The sequence below is a fragment of the Colius striatus genome, chromosome 6 (genome assembly GCF_028858725.1).
Source record: "Colius striatus isolate bColStr4 chromosome 6, bColStr4.1.hap1, whole genome shotgun sequence".
Classification (NCBI taxonomy): Eukaryota; Metazoa; Chordata; class Aves; order Coliiformes; family Coliidae; genus Colius; species Colius striatus.
This window is the reverse complement of record NC_084764.1, coordinates 30,328,513-30,348,552: the sequence shown is the minus strand read 5'-3', so window position 1 is coordinate 30,348,552 and position 20,040 is coordinate 30,328,513. Positions and strand designations below refer to the sequence as shown.

General features: G+C 34.5%; 1 protein-coding gene across 2 annotated transcripts in view; it reads left to right on the top strand.

Moving 5' to 3' along the window:
- Positions 1–20,040, top strand: part of EML5 (EMAP like 5) — a 112,106-nt gene that overhangs the window by 76,715 nt on the left and 15,351 nt on the right. Inside the window, exons 25-33 of one of the 2 annotated variants that reach the window (XM_061997742.1) lie at positions 581–757; positions 1,701–1,902; positions 3,734–3,860; positions 5,413–5,427; positions 10,281–10,289; positions 14,938–15,016; positions 16,762–16,891; positions 17,597–17,695; positions 19,769–19,789. In XM_061997742.1, the coding sequence (XP_061853726.1) occupies positions 581–757; positions 1,701–1,902; positions 3,734–3,860; positions 5,413–5,427; positions 10,281–10,289; positions 14,938–15,016; positions 16,762–16,891; positions 17,597–17,695; positions 19,769–19,789 (859 nt within the window). The remainder of the gene's footprint in view (positions 1–580; positions 758–1,700; positions 1,903–3,733; positions 3,861–5,412; positions 5,428–10,280; positions 10,290–14,937; positions 15,017–16,761; positions 16,892–17,596; positions 17,696–19,768; positions 19,790–20,040) is intronic. The other variant, XM_061997741.1, reaches the window with a different exon arrangement.

Sequence of the window (20,040 nt, the reverse complement as noted above, 5' to 3'; positions counted from 1 at the left end):
ACGTTTGAATGGTTTAGGCACTCATGAAAATCTCACTGGCCTTCTGCATGCCTAACCGAAATGCATTTGAAAACCTATTGCAGATTGTTTACTCCTAACCTTGCTGTGGAATACCTTGTGTCCATCTTTACATAATGATGCAATATAGTATATATAATACACATAGACGAGTGTAGCATATTGTAACTATAACATTGGTTGTTTTCTCAGAGGTGAAGCATTGTCACAGGGTGACAATGGGTATAAATGAGTGAAAACGGGTAGTTTTCAAATAACGTTTGCTATGAGATTGAAAGGCACTGTTGAAAAATGTGATTTATTTTTCTCTAGCCTGGAAGGGCAGGTATGGTCAGACTTTTTAAAATACTTCTATAGGTTTTGTAACTGGAAGTTCATTGAGTTAAAACTAAGGGTCTTGAATGAAATCATGAATAGTCAGAAAATAAGTCGTTAATATGTTAAAATGCTGCCTTTTAGGTGTGATGTTTCTTTCAGTGCAAGGACTTTTTCTTGAAATCAGATATGGAAGTAAACTGCCTGGAAAGAAGCATTCTCTGTCTCAAACTGATTGTCTTTGTAGGCAGAAAAGATTGGCTGGGCATCTTGGACAAGTGTTTTGGGCTCTTGCTGTGAAGGAATCTGGCCTATAATTGGTGAAGTCACAGATGTAACGGCTTCATGCCTCACTAGTGATAGTAAAGTATTAGCCACAGGAGATGATTTTGGATTTGTGAAACTGTTTCGATATCCTGCTAAAGTAAGTAACTACCAACTGCTCATAGAGAAGATTGATTAATCAAACTAACTTTTTAATAAAAATTCATCACTCGGTTATTTATAGTTTTATCCTTATGTTCAAAGAAGACATTCAATATTAGACTGCAATTTGCAATGGGTTAAACTTTCAGTTAGTAAGAATAACCATTCTAGTCAGACTAGAGAGCCGTTTTGTGTCATCACTGACACTTGCAAATGCATAGGAAAAACTGTCAAGAGTGGGAATGGGACAGATGTCCGTTAGGCATGAATGTCCTTAGTGTGGGGTTTTTTTTAGTGTTATTTTTAGCCCCTTAAGCTCTTATTTTGGAAGATGATGAACATCTCTTTCTCACCTTGATTTCATTCATGATTTTATAGACCTTCATTCTGTCCAACCTCAGTCATTTTTCTGTAAAATGAAGGGCTTTGATATTATTTAATCATGCATTGTAGAAACGCTTTCTTTGATGTTATTTAGTCATGCATCATAGAAAAGCCATTCCAGAGCACATGATATTTTTACTGCTCTCCTAGAACCTTTCTAGTTTTCCTGTATATTTATCAGGAAATGTGTCTTAAATTTTGAATGCTTTGCAACACTAGGGATTATAACAATGTACGAATATTGACTCAAAATATTCTATGTGCATTTTATTCTTAGTATATTGGATTACTTTCTCTCTCAAGAACAATACAGTGTTTATTGATGGAATCTATTTAGAAACAAATTCTTGCATGCTTGATGTGCAAGTAGGTTAACATTTCCTGGAGCTGCTATAGAAGTTGAACTTGGCAAATGATGTAATGCATAGAAATGCAAAACAACTGAAGTGTAAACTGTAAAGAAGTTAAGAATACGTTGTTGCACACTGGCGACTCATTTCAATTTTACCTAGCAGACTGGTGGCATTTTTTCTATGCCTTTTCTTCTCCCTTCTTAGGGAAAGTTTGGAAAATTTAAGAGGTATGTTGCTCATAGTACCCACGTAACAAATGTCCGTTGGACCTATGACGACAGCTTGTTAGTCACTGTTGGAGGAGCAGACACCTCTTTAATGCTGTGGACTTACGAGATGGAAGGACATCGGGATAGCAGGCAATGTGACAGTGAAGAGTCTGATCTAGATTCTGAAGAAGATGGAGGTCAGTAGTAACTTAGAAAACTATCTGGGTTATGCTATCTCACTAAGACTTTATTAATGGAAATTAACGTAGAGATAATTGAGTTTTATATATGATAATATGTAACAGTCATAAATAGTTAAGACGGTTCAGAAGCTGTAAGTAACATTTAGATTTTGGGAAAAGACTGATAATGAAGTCACAGAATGGTTGGGATTGGAAGGGTCCTCTAGAGACCCCCCAGCCCAACCCTGTGATCTTCCATTGCCAGATACCTACCTCATTCAGCAGCAGCCTCACATTCTCCCTAGTCTTCCTTTTGCTGTGAATATTTTTGAAGAAACCCTTCTTGTTGTCCTTTACATCTCTTGCCAGATGTAATTCCAAGAGGATTTTAGCTCATCTTTGATTTACCGCTTTGAATCAAGAGTGTATAAAAAGAGTCTTGAGATCTCTTAAATGAAAAAATATTAAGTACCAATTACAGGTAACTTCCAACTATCTGTATAGAAAAATACATTAATCACAGTTTAGAAAAAGGCACTAATTCTGATGGAATGGTGTTGAAATATGTAGAATATGAAATCATAGTTATCTTAATGTTACAGCATCTGTTTCCATAATGTGAAGGCATAGTAGACTGAAGCAGACCAGTAGTCACAGATGGAACAAGATTGCAAGATCATAATGTCAGAAGTTAATTATCAGTAAAGTGTTAGTTACATTCTGTAGATTTAAGTATATTTCCATGCCTATTGTTTTCCTTTCCATGTTAAAATTCCTAGGGTTCATGACCCTCCAAACTTGTTCTCTCTGCTCCCACGTGCAATTATTTCTCCTTTACAATTCCTCAGTTTTCAAGCATTTGTAAACTGTCACTGTTAGTGTTTAAATAGTTCTGTGTAATAAGTTAACTTCAATTTCACTAAAATCTGCTAAATGACACTCAACTGTTAGAAGCATATTAAAAATCCATTGGAGAAGAATTTTTATGCACTATTTTTCTGCTTAAAAATATTGAAGACTACATATGCAAAGGAATATAATTGCCTACAGGGAGACTTGCTTTCGCTTCCTGAGTCCAAAATCACAGTCTTCAGTTTTTGTTCAGCTTCTGCCCATGACTTGTTGGCACAGCTTTGCCCAATAACCTTTCCTAGGCTCAAAAATAAGACATATCTGTTAAGCTTTACAAGACAAGACATTGACATTTTCCAAACCCTACCATTCTATGATTCTGTGATCTTTTTCCACTAAAGTTTCTCTCTCTTGGGTCCTATTAATTTCAGTTAGAGTTATGGACTATCCATAAAGTTAACTTTAGTAGTATTGATCTTTGAAGAAGGGAAAAAATCAAAAGAGGGCAAGTAACAGCTCTGTCACTATTCAGGTTTTTTTTGCCATGTTTTCCATGGTAAATATCATCTTGATGTGCCTGACTGTCTGTAAGCATTGTGGAGGAACTCTGTGCCAACCTGTATATTCCATCCTAATGGATGGATCCTGAAATTGAGAATAGCCAGGCATGAAGTCTTCCAGAACGTAGCAACAGGTGTCATGTAGCTGTAGGATCAGCAGAAATGAGGTAGCTTTAAATGTCCTTTGAAACTTTGTTAAAAAATTTTCCACAAAGATATTTTAGAGACTTTTTCTCTTAGAATGTCTTTATTAACAATATTCATGATTCCCAGCTACATTCTTTCCATTGTGTATTTATATTACTAGTAGTACATGGTGTAATTCTTTTTGTAGTCTAGTATATTTTTGAAACCTGCACAAACCAAGTTTGTTTTCTGGGTTTTTTTTCTGATATCTTATTTTGTTTTGATATTGTTCACTCTGATTTTGTTAGGTTATGATAGTGATGTAACGAGGGAAAATGAAATTAATTACACCATCAAAGCCTTATCAACAAACATTAGACCAATGTTTGGAATTAAGCCTCATCTGCAACAAAAGGAGCCAACCTTAGATGAAAGGTAATTGTTAAATTACAGTTGTAGCCAAGAAAGGAATCTGGAAAGATAATTAATAATAAAACATCATTATAAAGTAAAATTATATTGACATATGTATATAAAAGGATATGTATAAAAAGAGTGGAAATATTTTCTTTGGAGGGGAAAAAAGCCCCAATAACTGAAGAAGAGTCTTGCCTAAGGACTAAGGTCTTTGTATCTCTCTTTAAGAGAGCACAAAAGACTAGAAATGATATATGTATAACAATGTTGGAGGAATTTCTTGGGATAATTGAGTCATTTACTGGTGTTTGGTAATGTGTTCTTTTTGTAACTTAAATGCAAGTGGTATCAATGACATTAAAGACATGAACCCATGTACAGTTGTTTTATTGAAAGGTTTCTCAGTGCTCTCAGTTTTTTGGTTTTGCCCACAAACTAATATAATTCGGTGGTAATTGCTCCTTGCATTGCTTCTGTCTTCAGCTAATTTCTACATTTGAAAAATATCATTCAAAGTGGTTCCGCAGTTTCCATTAATGTGTGTTAGTTGCATCGTTCATAGTTGTATGCTTTAGAGGAGAAGGAGGGTGGAGGAAGGGAGCAGAGTAGAGTAAGATCAGCAGGAAGAGTAGATATGAAATAAGAAAAATAATTTATTGCTAGAACATAGTTTGTTGTAGAATCTACAGCTGAACATGGGGCCCTGAAAGTTACTTGTTGTCAAAGTAGATGTATAATGTGAGGGAAAAGGGAAGAGGGATTCCGAACACAATACAGTGGCAACTGAGGAATGCTAGCATTAGAAGAAGGTGAAGAAAAGGCAATACAGTTTAATTAGGTGTAAACATGTAAAGAAATAGCAGATTACAAACTTTCTGCAGGATTCTGAGGAGTTCTTTGTGATGTTGTTATGATGTACATGCTTATTTCTGTAGTGAAGTGCACAAAACTGTAATGTTCTTGTTGAAAGATGCAGCATGACTTTTTTGGGAGTTTCTATGTAATCTTATATTTTTAAGTTGTGATGCTGAAGGAGAGAATGGGTAACTGTGTAGAAAGTTGTGTCTCCCTATCTTGCATTTAAAATGAGAAATGGTCTTTCTGTTTATTAATTAGATGTGTTTTAAAGGAGAAATAATGTGCATGGTATCCACCTTTTGAATTTGTATTTATGCTTGTTAATGGTAGTCATGATAAAGATTTTATTTTATTTTTAAGTGAAATTTCAAACGTCTTGTATTTCTTTCAATAATTGCTTCTAGAAGTTGTGGGTTTTGTTTCAAATAAAATATTAAAGAAAATTGATTTTGTATAAAGTAACTAGGTTCTGATTCAGAATGCATAAAAGTTCATGAAAGAATTCCATTGCCTGCATTGTTTAAAAGTTTAGGGCACAAAACTTGAAAGCAAAGTTACTGTGGAGAATAAAATCAGAATATGGTTACTGTATGCATTTAACTTTTGCTGAAGTGAATATTGTGTAGATTGATAAATGTTTTAGTAAGTCTACTTTCATAGATATTAATTTCTGTTTTATTTTTATTTCTGTTTCCTTTTGCTTCCTATGAAGGCAAGGGATAGTGAGGTAAGTTCATTTACACAAAGTCCAGCATCAAATGCATTTTAATAACTTAAGCTACTTAGGAAAGTAGTTAGGCTTTGAAATAGAAACGAAAGCTTTAACTCTTTACTATTAAATAGTATCATGGTAATGGATAGAAAAGGATAAGGGACAAAAAATAAGCCCAGTTCTCCACCTGGCTAGACATGAGTGGATGCTAAATAGAATATTTGGGAGGAGATGATCAAATCTCATCCTCTGTTCCTCAGTACTTTAGAAGTGGCTAAGGAATAGCTTAAGTGGCTATAGTCAGAGAGCTTGCCTAATTTTTTATGGACTTCTGGTAAGACTATATCACAGTGTTTCTATAGAGGTCCAACATAGAATAAAAAGTGCAGGGAGCACATTGCAGAGATGTCCAAAGTGTCTATACGAGCAGTATTGCAACATCAGCACCACTGTGTTGGAGCTGATAAAAGTTTGGGGACAGGAGGAACATTATTGACTTAGCTGCAGCATTTTACCAATACACTTGTACTGTTTGAGGACATGAGCTGCTAGATCCTCATAGCATTCATATGACATGCAGAGTTGCTGACTTAGTTGCCTGCAATAGGTAAAGAGTTTTTGCATGTACTCTATTTAGAATATATGCAAACTCAAAAACACACTCTTAAATGTGTAGCACAACAAATCCCTAGGCTGTAGATCACCCTTCAGACTTATAGACTGAGCTGCCAGGACTCTTTGACCTACAGAGGTTAAGAAAGAGAAACTTCTCTCATTTCCACAATGAAATCACATCCCTGTGGTGGCAGATTATAGAATTGTGGTAATCATTGTATGTTCATCTGCAGACAACTTGACATAATCAAGAAAGTTACTGTCTTCATCTAAATTTTAGATCACACCACTAGCAACCTTTATAAAATTCTGTAAGTTAGACAGAATGTGTATAACTTACACAGACTTTTCTTCTGTATTTGTTCATTTACAGGGTATTTGGGTATAGTGCTGTGGTGGTTTAATCCTGACTGCGTTCCAGGTGCCCACCAAAGTCACTCTGTCACTCCCTCTCCTCAGCTTGAAAGGAGACAGAAAATATAATGAAAAGCTTGTGGGTTAAGATAAGGACAGGGAGATCACTTACCATCACGGGCAAAACAGACTCAATTTGTCCAAACATTATAAGAGATACATTCCTTGTAGTAACACTTTAATGGAATCCTTGTATTCTCAGGATCCCAGGTACACACACATGTAGAACGTGCTTCTGAGAATTTCTTTCAAGTAATTTTTATTTCGTGTGTAAAGGAGATTCAGAAAGTATCTGAACCTCTTTTACTACTCAGTATAGGAAGAATTTAATTCTCTATGACAGAAAGTGAAGATAAATATGACTGGATAATTGAACTCTAAGGCTATATACAATAAAGACTTTAAAGACCTTATATAAAAGGTGGTTACTACTTAAGATTGTTGTACCTGACAGCTGAAGTGGAGTTCATAAAGTCCTCTCTATATAGACAAAATATGGTTTTTAGTATCCAGAGTATTAAATGAGACAATAGGAGAAAACCAGAGTAAGAAGCATACCTGGAATCTCATCTCTTTACTATTTCTATCTCACAAAAGCTCATCTGTGAACCATGAGTTGTAGTCTGAGATGATGGCCTGGACTTTAGAGTCATAAGTTACTCAACTGGCTACCAGAAATTGATTCACTAAAATTATTTTGATTCTAATATTATTAGAAAGGTTATGTTGATCTCAGATTTAATCTTGTAAGTAGTAGGAAGACATAAGAAATCAGAGTTTTTCGAAACTTATTCAAATAGGCATCACCAAGTAGATTAAAACAATGTAACTCATTTTTGCTAGTGCTCTATAGAAAGGAATGAAAGAATCTGTAGGGATCAGAAAGGGAGAGTAAGCAGTCGAGGCTATAGAACACTGCAGTCCTGGCAGGCAAGAAACTTCTCTGCTCTGTGAAATATGGAACACGGGATTCTGCTTTTGGTGTAGCATAATCATTTTCTTCCAGTGTAAATGCAGTTCCCAGAATGTGAGTCTGAACAAGAGATTGTTTTTACTCTCCAACAGAAGTGTTGTCCTGTTCTCAGTTTTCTGGTTTGACTCATAAATGACTCTTTCAATAGCAGAAATTTGGGAAAAAAGTTATCCTTTCACAACAGCAATTTGACTAGGAACAGTGGACACTTGTGTTTTAATCATTTTTTATGGTTAACACATCAGCTTGGTATGAGTTGCATCAACTCATACTTCTAGGCAGCTTTGTCTTTATTTTTTTTCCTTCAAGATAAAGATGATTTTCCCCTCTTTTTCTAGACTTTTTTTTTTTTATAACAATATCTAAGCAATTCAGCATTTGAAAGAAAACAGGAGACATGGGCATTTTCTGAAAATAAGAGATGGTAGTGCTACAGAAGTTGAAACGCTGACTAGAAACATGTTGAAGTCTTAAAATTCAGACACATTTTTTAAAAACTTAAGGATGCTAGAACTCAAGATTTAGTTCAGATTCAATTGATGTAATGTCTCCTTGCAATGTAGTTTAAGGCCACCTCTGCTAAATGATACGCCGTTCTCTAGTACTAAGATTGCCATAATACATCGTTGATGTTGGAACACTTCAAACACAAAATGACATGGGCTGTGAGGCAGCACTTATGTCTGTAATTTGAATTCTTTATAATTTCTGAATAATAATAATTAAAAAATATTATTTTCTATGAAAAAATGTCTACTGTGTGCATAATCTGTTTCTATAATAGCTTTATCAATACTCAGCAGCCCAAAATACTTTACAAAACTGTTTCTGTCACTTACTAGAAGTGCTTCCCTAATAGGTTTTTGTGCTGAGTAGATTGCAAAGAAGAAAAATCCATCATTGATGGTTGATTTTGTAACCATTTCTGTCTCTGCTACTCCCTGAACTGCAAATCATTGGAGGCTGGGAGAAGAATCTGGAGGATATCACTCCATTCTTATTCTGTTCTTATACTCCCTGACATGTTCACTTTTTGTCAGTCTCAAAGGGATAATGCTGTCAGTAAGGTAGATAAGAATAGCTGTACCAAGAAATCTTAAAACTAAACAAGCAGGAATTCTGGTTTAATTCTTCACCATAAATTACCATCTCAAAGATATCCAAGCACTTAAAACAGCTGAGTTTGTGTCTCCTAGTCCTTGCTACTGTGTTTACTTAAGACATGCTATGGCACAGTCCATATTCTGAGATCTGTGGTATGGGAAGATCCCAGTGTTTTATATCCTTTGGAAAATTCTTTAGATGCTCTACATCCATTCCAAGATGCAATTCCAAACCAAGCATTGTGACCAAATTGCTTCTGATTTTTTCTTCTTTGTCTTGAGGATTTTTGTGTGTGTGTACAAACAAGCAAAAATATATAACCTAGTTTAGATCCATGTGTGTTCATAACGGGAAGTGAACTATCAAACTGTTTACAAACTAGTCCTTTACTGGTCCACAAATGAGTAAGGGTTTTTTTTTTTAACCTGACACAAACAGTAAATAAATCTAAATTGTACCTCCAAGTGGGTGAGAGAGGAAGCTACTGAAATGAAACTTCCTTTATCTGACTTTCATAATTTCTACGTTGTAATTGCCACTGAAAGACAGAGATTTTGTAGAAACAGCTTTCATATATTTTGGATAAATGGAATGTAATTAGATTTTTCTGCTTACCAGATTTGTGATATGAATATAAATAGCACAAATTTCAAAGTTCTTTTTTGTAAGAAATGAACTTTATCCTCTCCTTTTATGCTGTCAACTTGTGTGATTTGGGAGAGGGGAGAAGCCTGGAATCAAAATGAAAAAGTATAGCAAGGGACTTTCTGTTATCAGCTTCTTCCCTCTCTCTGTTCACCCTGTTTGCAGAATAAGTTAGATAACAGGAAAGTTTAAATTTAAAGTTGACTTTAAAAAGCCGCCAACAAAGCAGTTTCAGAATGAAGCAGGGCTTTTTGAAGCTTACTTTTCTGTGAAGCATTTTCTGTACATGGGAATGTACATTATTGCGGGACATTAACCTTGAGATGGAAATCCCAGAAATTTCTGTAGATCTCATTCTTCACAAGCAATAATTTAATTATCATTAATACTTGTATTACTGTGTCTCTGAACATTAGTGATAGACAGAACAATATTGTTCAAAGGAATTGTCTCCTTTTACCAGTTGGAGGTCGTTTTTATTTTTTCCTCCCAAAGCTGAGCTAAACTTTGTGTCTTTGAGGAAATCAAAAGGCCAATTACCAAAGTATCAAGGTTTACAAAATAACATCTAATTTTGAATGCAAGAAAAAAATAATCTCTCAAATAATCAGACGTGACCATGAAAGAAATGTCTAGAGGATTGATTGCTTAGCTTAGTGAGCAGGCATGGAAGATTTGTGTTTGAGTTGTTATCTCTGCAGACTGACTTTATCACCAAAACCTGAGCAGCTATATGAAAAATACACACTTATCAAAGACCTGAAGAAAAGAGTAACTGAAAAACTGAAAGTGTTTGCCAACTCTTTGAGTACTTAATATACTTCACAGGCTTTTTGGTCTGCTTCTGTTTTCTTTCTCTATTTACAGTAGGAATCGTTCCTAAGAATCATACTCTCATGCTAACATATGCTCATAATTCCCATTCAAGTGAATGGGAGATTTCTGTACAAAGAATAGATTTACATAACCTGTGAAGTTATGATCCCCTTGTTGTAAAAAGAAGTAAACAAACCAGAAAGTCAATAATAGTTATTTCTGTGAATAATTCATTGATGCCTAGCTTTCAGTTAAACTTGCATAAGTAATGCTCTTCTCTTTCCCACCTGCTGCTGAAAAGAGGTTCCAGGTAATGCTTTTATTTTGCTATCTAGTCTGTATTTTACTATCATCCCCTATTTTCTTTAAAAAGCCATCTGTCATGTTGGGTGCTATACCGTGCTCTTCAGAATAATGCTCTATTACAAATTTCAAGTTTGTATGTATTCATTGTAGTTCTGTTTCATACAATAAGCAAAATATTTATTTAAGTAACAATATAAAATTAAGCAAGTTTGATGGTACATTTTGTTATGTTTTACAAATAGTGTTTGTCAATAATATTTATGAAAATATAGATATTAGCACTCTCTCCGTTTCCTAGTGGACAACCTCAGAAGTAGATAATTTTACATTTGATGCGACAGTCTCAGCTGAGTGTATATGTTGCTAAGTTATTAGATTACCTATACTGACATTAGTGTGTACAGAATGGCACTTATACATGAAAATAATTATGACTATTCATTGTCAAGAAGCAGTATTTGAATACCATCAAGTTTCATTATTTTCTGAACGAAAACAGAGCTCTAAAATTTCACAAGTGACTGAAAATCTTACCAAGAGTAAATGAAAATAATTCCTCCCTATTTTTAAAATTAATTCTCTACTTCAAGCTTTCCAACACCTTTTGCAAAGGGCAGTGACTGCCAGTTCATGCTAAAGACTAGGGCAAAACCAGCTGGGAGGTTCTCTGCAAGTCCTCCCCAAAGTAGGAGGTGCTGCTAGGTGACACAGGGAGGGACTTTTGTACCAACAGCTGTGATTTGCTCTATGAAATCATGCACAAACTAACATTTGTATTTTTGAAACAGAAATAGACGTTGTAATTGGCATTGTCATAAGTTACCTTGGAATTGAAATAATTGATGGCAGTTTATATTAACCACAGAAGACCATCTCTTGTTCTGTTAATAACTTTGGAAGCTCAGTATCAGTAATAAAAAGAGAGAGTGAAATATAGCATCATACAAGACAGCATAGGTAGCAATATCAGTAATATCAAGCTATGTCTAGAACAATGAAAAAGGGATCTCACAAATTGCTTCAGAATGCTTTTGTTCCATTTTTATGGTCTCATACCACGAAATATTAAACTATATATACCAGTTCATTTTTAATGTTGAAAACAAAGTGCAATATTAAGATATTGTATTTCTTCTATGATAGATGGCTTGGCCTTGCCTTCTGCATGTTCAAAATGACCTTATCCATGTGTACATTCACCCCAAAATGATACTCATGCTCTTGTTCCCATCTTTTGCACACAGTTTTTGAGCATGCAGCCACGTATACATGCCGGTATATGAGCACTATGTGTGGTATATGCTATTAGTCACTTTCCTGCACATTAAATAGCAAATTAAAAATATCTTCAGCTTTCAGAGTTCTAAAAAAAACACTCAGAAAATGAGTTCGTATTCAATACTCCAGCTTTTAAGTGCATAAGTTGTCATCTTGCAACTTCATTGAGGAAAAAGAAATCCATCAGTGCTTGTCATTTGCATTGCAGTTCCACTGTTCTGAATCAATATGGAGTTACTTTTTCATAGATGAGTACCTGTATAAATTGTTTAGGTGATCTGTGAGATAATATAGCTGAGTATAAATTGTCAAGTTAAATTTTATTGACAAATGTACATTCACTGTATTCTTTGGCATGGTAATGTACAAAGGTAAATGTTCTCTATTGATTGGCTAAAGATGGATATCAACCTGTATTTGTATCTGTTTCTCTGTACAATCTTTAAGTATAGATGATGTTTTCAAGCAGTTGTCTACTGTGAAATAGTCTTACCCCTTCTCTTAATTCTATCACAAGGGGTTACCAGACAATTAATGTTATAAAAATACCACACTCTATATCCAAGCAGCAGAGAAATCACTGAAATGCGTTCCAAAAGCCTGCTCCCCAAACAGAATCTGTGCCTTTAAATTTTTATTCATGCAGTTCAGTGATTTTACTTGATTGCATTTGTTTCCATTTCAGTAGGGCAAGGCTACTGTGGCACTGGGAGATACCTGTTACCTATTGGTCAGTGTATTTGTAACTGAAATTGATCAGTTACAAATTGGAAGTGGGGAACAAATATGGCCAAAGACTTTTTCCTCCACAAAACTTTAGGTGACCTCCCTCTATATATGTTTAATATGTTAAACATTGTGACCTATTGGAAGTGTTGTTTTCTGTTGATAATTTGGAAACTTCTAAATAAAAGTGTAGTATCTTTATTGTTTTAAATTAAAAAGTGAGAATTTTATTCATACTATTGTTGTAATATGACAGACTAGATGAGAGGAGGCTAAGAGTAAATATTGATAAGACAGAAGAGAAGAAAGGACCTGGAAAGCAGCTGGGGAAGCTAGGAATTTTGTATCAAGTGTAAGACCTGGAAAGAGCAGAGTGAGAGTCAGCAGTGATTCAAGAGCAGTCATGAAATTTTATGTTGAGATTGGCAGAAGTCAGATGTATTTCATGCTTCCTGTACTGACCAACATACTTCTGTAGATGGTGAAGGCAGCTGAGACCATGCTTGCTTTGCTTTTACTCATCTTTCCCAAAAGTTAGGAGGTTACTTTTTCTTCACATGGGATAGTGTGCTCTGACTGTGAGCTAGGTCTGGGGTCTAATTGAAAAGGAAATTCAAATGCTTTGCTTTTCTGTCTTGAGATGTGAATGCTTTCCAACTAGAGACCTCAGAGAGGAAAAGATCTCTAACTGAGGTCCTTTGAGAATGAGATCTGAGGGTAAATTCCCACCAGACGTATTTCAAGCAAGCCTGTGAAAGAGTGTATTTAAATGCTAGTATCTTTTACTATTTGTCTTTGAATGAGGAGACCTTTAGTGCAAGTCCACATTACACTCCTTTTCTGACCTGCATGGTAGATGTCCCCAGATTTTGCATTTAATTAGATGTTGGTTTTCCCAGACTAAGAATTTTGGAGTAGCAAAAAGCAAATGCTAAACTACTATTCTTTGTGAAGTCATAAAGTCATTCTCCATACTTAATTAGTGTTCTTTCTTTTAATTTGCACTGATTTGTGAATGAATATGAAACATGAGCCTTAGCTATTTTCCTTCATGCCTTGACATTTCTTTTTAAGTTCGCATTGTTGTTTCATACTTTGCTGTGGTAAAAATTTGTTTAATAGAGCCCATATTCACTCTCTATGAGAAGACTCCTTGTATTAACTACCCAATGTAAAGCAGCAGTATTACTTGTTACATCTGGATTTGGATTTTCTTCTGTCAATATTCTACATTTCATAAAATCTGGATTTATGATGCAGAATTAAGTGTTATATAAATACTTACCCCTGGCCCTAACTAACACAACTGCAGGTTTTTAATAAATTTGATCATGTTTGGCTGATCCAGGCATCTGAGAGACTCTACCAGTCAGAAATTTTTCATCATCAGTTTTTCTTTAGTATCTTTTTTCCCATAGGTACTTTACAGTTTTCTAAGCATAGAGAAAGTAACTGAAATATCTCAGAATACAGTTTATAGTTGCAGTATAATTTGTATTATAATATGTATGAATCTTTTGATTAATGATGTGACATGATATTTTACTAAAATTAAGAGGGGAAATAGAGGCATAAAGCTCAGAAAATGATATTTTGTTTGAATAACTGAAAAAGATACTTATCAAATGTAGTTCAAAATCTACAGTGTACAATCAAATCGTAGTGTACTGTTCTTAGAAAAGACATGGAGATTTTTGCTTCATTGCTATCATTCAAGAGCAGAGATGGAATTTGAAGGACTTGATACTAAAAAAAGGAATGTGAAAGAGACCTGACCTGTTGCTTTATGTGTGATCTGAGTTTGTCACACTGCCTGGTGGATTAAATTGTCTGGATTTCATTGAATCTATATGTAGAATTTATTTTTAAATTGATTCTTCCTATTAAGGGGGAGACTTACAGGTTTCTTTTCATGGCCACGTGTATCAATAACAGTTCTCCTGCAAATTGCTATAAATAATTGCATAATTTTGATGACTAAAACTTCTTTCTGTGTATATTTATTTGTATATGAACAGTTGAACATAAAGATATATTACAGATATTTATAAAATATATCTAGTTGAGTTTTCTGAAATATATCTCGGCTGTTCAGAGCAGTGGAATGTAAGTTATGACTGATACTCATGCGTTTGCATGGTGAATGGTCAACTTCCAACTAAGCAATGATCAATAACTTGTTTCTGTTGATGTAAGAGTGAGTGGGCAGGTGTACTAGGACTTCTTTACAAACTATTAGAAAACCGGGAAAAGTTAGGGTCTACTGAAGGCATCGGGAACAAGAATTATTATCTCAAGTATTTAGATTAATCAGATAACCCTTTAAAGTTTATCCACTGAAAATTGATACAGAGAGATAGAATTACCGTAATAATATAACATGAACAAGCTAAGAATATTGTATCCATGGTCATTCATTGTAAAACAGGCTTTTACATTAACCTCATGGGTTGTTGAAGAATCATCAGAAAACATAATGTTAGGGTTTTTTTCCCTTTGACAGCTACTTCTTCTAAAGATGAATACAAATGTCAGTTAAGTATTTCAGGGCTGTAAGTTTGCCATATGCAATAGCAGGTTGGAAGGTACTGTGTTAGTATGGAATGGGTGACGGACAGCCTTCTCTTATTCACAGTTCTTTATTTCAGACCACCAGTTAGTAGGGCATTGCCACAGCCGGAGAAACTTCAGACAAATAATGTTGGGAAAAAAAAGAGACCTATAGAGGTAAGAAATACATTGATTTTGTTTTCCTCTTCTTCTCCTTTCAGGACTATTTTTTTTTTTTCCCCAGAAAGTTATGCTTTTGTGGACATGCTGATTGTTTCATTTTTAAATGCATCAAAGATGAAAATACTAAATACTGAGTAAATAGAAAAAAAAGGTGGGAGATAATTATTTTTTTGTAAATCCCCAAATGTGTGATACTACTTTTTCTTGCAAACAAAATGGAGAAGATCTTAGGTTTTATTTTTACTAAGAATTTTTTAATGCACTGTGGAAAGCAGTTAAATCTTCTTGTGGTTTAAACCAGCCAGCAACTAAGCATCACACAGCCACTCCATCACCCTCCTGCCCCCAGCAGTAGGATAGGGAGAAGAATGGCAAGGGAAAAAGTAAAACTCATGGGTTGAGATAAGAACAGTTTGCTAATTAAAATGAAATAAAATATAACAAAAGTACTACTTTATAATAATTATTACAAGTGTCATGAAAAAGAATAGAAAGAACAAAGAGAAACATCAGACCCAGGTGAAAAAAACAACCAAACAACAAAAAACCTTCCAAGAATAAAACAAATACTGCCTGATGCAGTTGTTCATCATCTGCTGACGAGTGCCAGAGCAGTGATGTACCCTTCCCAGCCAACTCCCTGCAGTCTCTATACTGGGGTTCTATGGTATGGAGGCAACCCTTTTTTCTGTAATATCCAGTGATAGGACAAGGGATAATCGACAAAAGCTGGATCACAAAAAGTTCCACTCACAGTAAAGAAGATTTTCTTTAAGTTTAAGGGTGATGGAGACCTGGCACGGGCTGCCCAGGGAGGATGTGGAGTCTCCTCTGGAGGTTTTTAAAACCCACCTGAATGTGTTCCTGTGTGATCTTATCTAGATGGACCTGCTTTAGCAGTGGGATTGGACTAGATGATCTTTAGAGGTCCCTTCTAACCTCTAACATTCTGTGATTCTATGATCTGTTTAGATAACTGGATTATTAATGGGTATATTATTGCTAATTAAGCATCTTTTACTGCAGTTTAAAAAATATTTTAAAATGTTTAAAATTCATTGTTGACAGCTTTTTTTATTAAGTTATTTTTTAAAGTTATTAATTATGTCTAACTCAGGCACTTGTGTTATTTTTTCATTAAATGGCTAATGAAAACATACGTACTCACTTTGATTAGTCTGAAGTTGAAACTTCATCTAACTTTGGAAATTGCATTTCTTCATATAAACACAAATATTTTCTGTGATATGAAACAAAACGTTTGGTGTAGCGTAATAAGTAGCCCTTTTTCGTCAGTATTCTAGAAGTTTTAGGCTATAATTCAGCTTCTTAAATTGCCAGTAGGAATTCAATTGTGAGCCAATGTTTGTCATTCTCTGTTTTGTAGTATCTACTGCATCAAAAGAGCTGTATTCCTTTTGATTCACTGTAATTTATTCATTTATATGCATGTGTGTGTCTTTCTGTATATATATATATATATTTGTGTGTGTGTACACATAAATATTCTACAGCATCCACCAAACAGAGATGGTAGGATGATATGAGTGTGTACAGTAAGATGGAGCAGCAGTGTAAGCTGGCAGCGGAGACAGGGTCTCAGTTTCTGTTGATTTGAGACATTGTTAAACTCTTTACTGTGTAAGGACATAATTAAAACCAAAATTCTGGAAAGGATTGGAAAGTTCATAATTGCTTTAAGGTTTTGAGTATCTAATAGATGTGAATGTCTTTTTTAGGACCTAATTTTGGAGCTGGTATTTGGGTATCGAGGCAAGGACTGCAGAAACAATGTGCACTATTTGAATGATGGTGCTGATGTAATATATCATACTGCGTCTATTGGGATCTTGTATAATGTGGCAACAGGTAGGAGAAAACCCACTTGAGGAAAAATGTGTCTTCACACACATTGAGTTAAAGTTTATGAAGTAACCGTTATACTTCAAATATATTAAAAGTGTGTGAGGAAAAATAACATTATTGTTGCTGAAAACTCCATCTGTAGAGATGATTCAAAATAGCTGCATAAGCAAACTAAATATATTGAGATATTTTGGTTTTTACTAAGTTTTAAAGAAAGGAAATATTTGACTATTTTATCATTAACTTTCTGACATTTGCTTGTTAAAATGATCACAGAAGCTAAACCAACTGAACAATGGGGTTGCTGTAGTTGGTTAATGTTATTTCTAAGACTAAGTTGATTTTTAATTGATTTACTTTTCAGTCCTCCTTATCACATACAGTTATTCCCAATAACCAATTTAATTTAGGTAACAGACCTTTTAAAGAGTAACACGATGCCATTTGGTTCTGTGATATTTAAACAACTTGATATAGAGAACTACATTATTGGAGGGAATAGTTTGGAGTTGTTGACTATGTGTTAAAATCAAGGTAACAAATCAGGAGTTTCTGTTTCCTGGTTTTAAGCTCCAAACTGGTTTTAAGCTCCAAACTGCAACTTCACCGTAATGCTGCTTTCTAACAAATAGGGTAAAATTCAAAGATTAACCATGTCTATCTGTGTATAAATGTTGTAATTAAAGCTTGACATTTAATTTTTTTTAGGCTCTCAATCTTTTTACCAGGAACACAATGATGATATTTTGTGCCTCACTGTAAATCAGCACCCCAAGTTTACCAACATAGTGGCAACTGGCCAAGTAGGTATGTTTGTATTTTTCTAAACAGAAATTAACATAAGAGCATGCAATTAGGGCCTTGTGAGTTCATGATAAATCACAAAAATACTTGATTTTACTATCTCTGTTTGTATGAATGTTACTCAGTTACCTGTCCTCTTTATATGTTTCTTTGGTTGTAATTTAATAAAGTTGAACAAAAACCATTGAGGCATGAAAGATGATTAAGCTTATCTCTTGTTTGGAGTGTTATCAAAAATATTTTTTTAGAATTCCTAAGCCCCTTGAAATTAGTCTGATTTTATTTCACTATCAGCTTCTGTTAGATCTTCCAGAGCTCTAGCCCATCTAAAGAAGCTTAATTGAGTTATCCTTCGTTTCTATACAGACTAAACCCAGAATTCTTAAAATAGATGTCACTTCATGTAGGTTTTAGCTCATCAGGCAGATTTATAAGATGTACTTGGTGTTTTGACAATACATAGCTAGGTAACGTTCTAGCTAGAACCAAAATACTAATGATGTTTCTTTATAGATAAATTTAGTTTTAGGGGCAAAATGTGTTTCATAGTAACATTAAAATTGATCTTTGAAATAACCAGGTTTAAAAGCCACCCAACCAAACAAAACACCACCAAGGAAAAACCCACTATGCATCTGCATAGCTGCGCTAATACTGCTGTGTCTAAATTTTGCTGAACAGTATGATTTTGTAGTCCTGCCAACCCAATTGCAGTTTTCGTACCTTCAGTTGTTTCTCAGCAGATTCAAAACCATGTCCTTCTCCTGAGTGCATTGAGTGCAAACAAAACTCCTTAGTTTATTTTAGCTAAAATAGTTGGGTTTTTGTCCTGTGGGTTTGTTTTAGATGTTTCATCTAAATGTGTTCAGTTTGTGGGAGTTTATTACCTGCTTACTTCTCTCTCTTGGATTTTTAGGCGCATGTCTCATTGAAATTGACTCATTGATAGTAGTAACCACTTAGCTAAAATAGCTTCATTTCTTGATGAGTTTCTTGCCTCACATCAATTTAAAGAAATTACCAATGGAAAAAATATTAGAAAATTTGTGCTTTGATTTCAAAGAACACTGGCAGGAATCACAGACCACTTGCTGTTTGTGGGAATTTGCTTTTTCACCATTTTTCTTAATCTGTCCCCATTTGCCTTTCCAAATATGATAGACCATACAAGAAGAATGTGGGCATAATGTGAAAAATTGTTCTTCACATGAATTTTCTTCAGTGTTGAAGAAACACAGCAACCTTACTGCTTTTTTATTTCATAATCATTTTTACATCAACTAGCAGTAACTGTAACTGTTTTCTCCTGTGGATTAAGGCATACAAATGAGGAGCTGATGACAAAAATGAAAGGAAAAAAACATTTTTAAGGAGAGAAGTAAATTTTTAAAATGAGCTGCAAGCAAAATATATTCAAGCAACACTTATTTTTAGATTCTGGTGTTAAGTACATACTCCATGAAGACCCTGCTTAACTGCTGCTTCTTTTTCTACTGATGTGAATGGCACAAATGTAGCTTCACCATAATAACTTAATTCTTCAAAAGATTTACAGAAGCAGTACTTCAGGTGCTTTGAAACTGTAGTGCTGTTATGCAGAGTCTTAAGTAATACTTCCTAGTACTTGAACCTTTATAATCCCGATTTCTTAATGCTCCTATAGAGTAACAATTGTTGTGTTTGCCACTTGTCAAGGTCAGACTCAAGCATTACTATTTAGTAGAATAGTGCTCATCAGGGATTTTTTTCACCTAATTTGTTAAAATATGAATAACACGTAAAATACATTTTTGGTTTAGAATGACAGAGACCGACCTGACATACACCAAAATTAGATTTTTGTGCCTTAACTCAGAATGGAAATTACATTAATTCTATCCATTTTTGTTTCTGTTGTGACTGCTTTTTATCAGTAATTGTTCATCTTTAACACTAAAAGCAGTATTGGTGCTGCTGCGATGCAAAGAGACAACATCAAGGTGTGTGTTAAGAAATTACACTAAATGTGGCATATATTTTCTTTAGCACTTATCTTACATCTGGTCTAATTATTTTTCTGCTGCTTTTCCATTACAGGAGACTCAGCAGATATGTCAGGTAAGGGAAATAAAATTTTAACATCTTCAGGTATAGTTAGCCTATCTAGTAGCCATCTATAACTTTATAGAGCAATAAGTGAATTAATTTTTAGTTTATTAAAACTTGGTATCAGTCATCTTACTGTCAGCACTGAATATAAACCACAACAGCTCAGCAAATTGTAAATATAGGAAGAATACAGTTAAACCCACTTTTGTTGTAACTTGTTCCCTTCTTCCTCTCCTGTGGTTAGTGAGTTCTAAGAGATA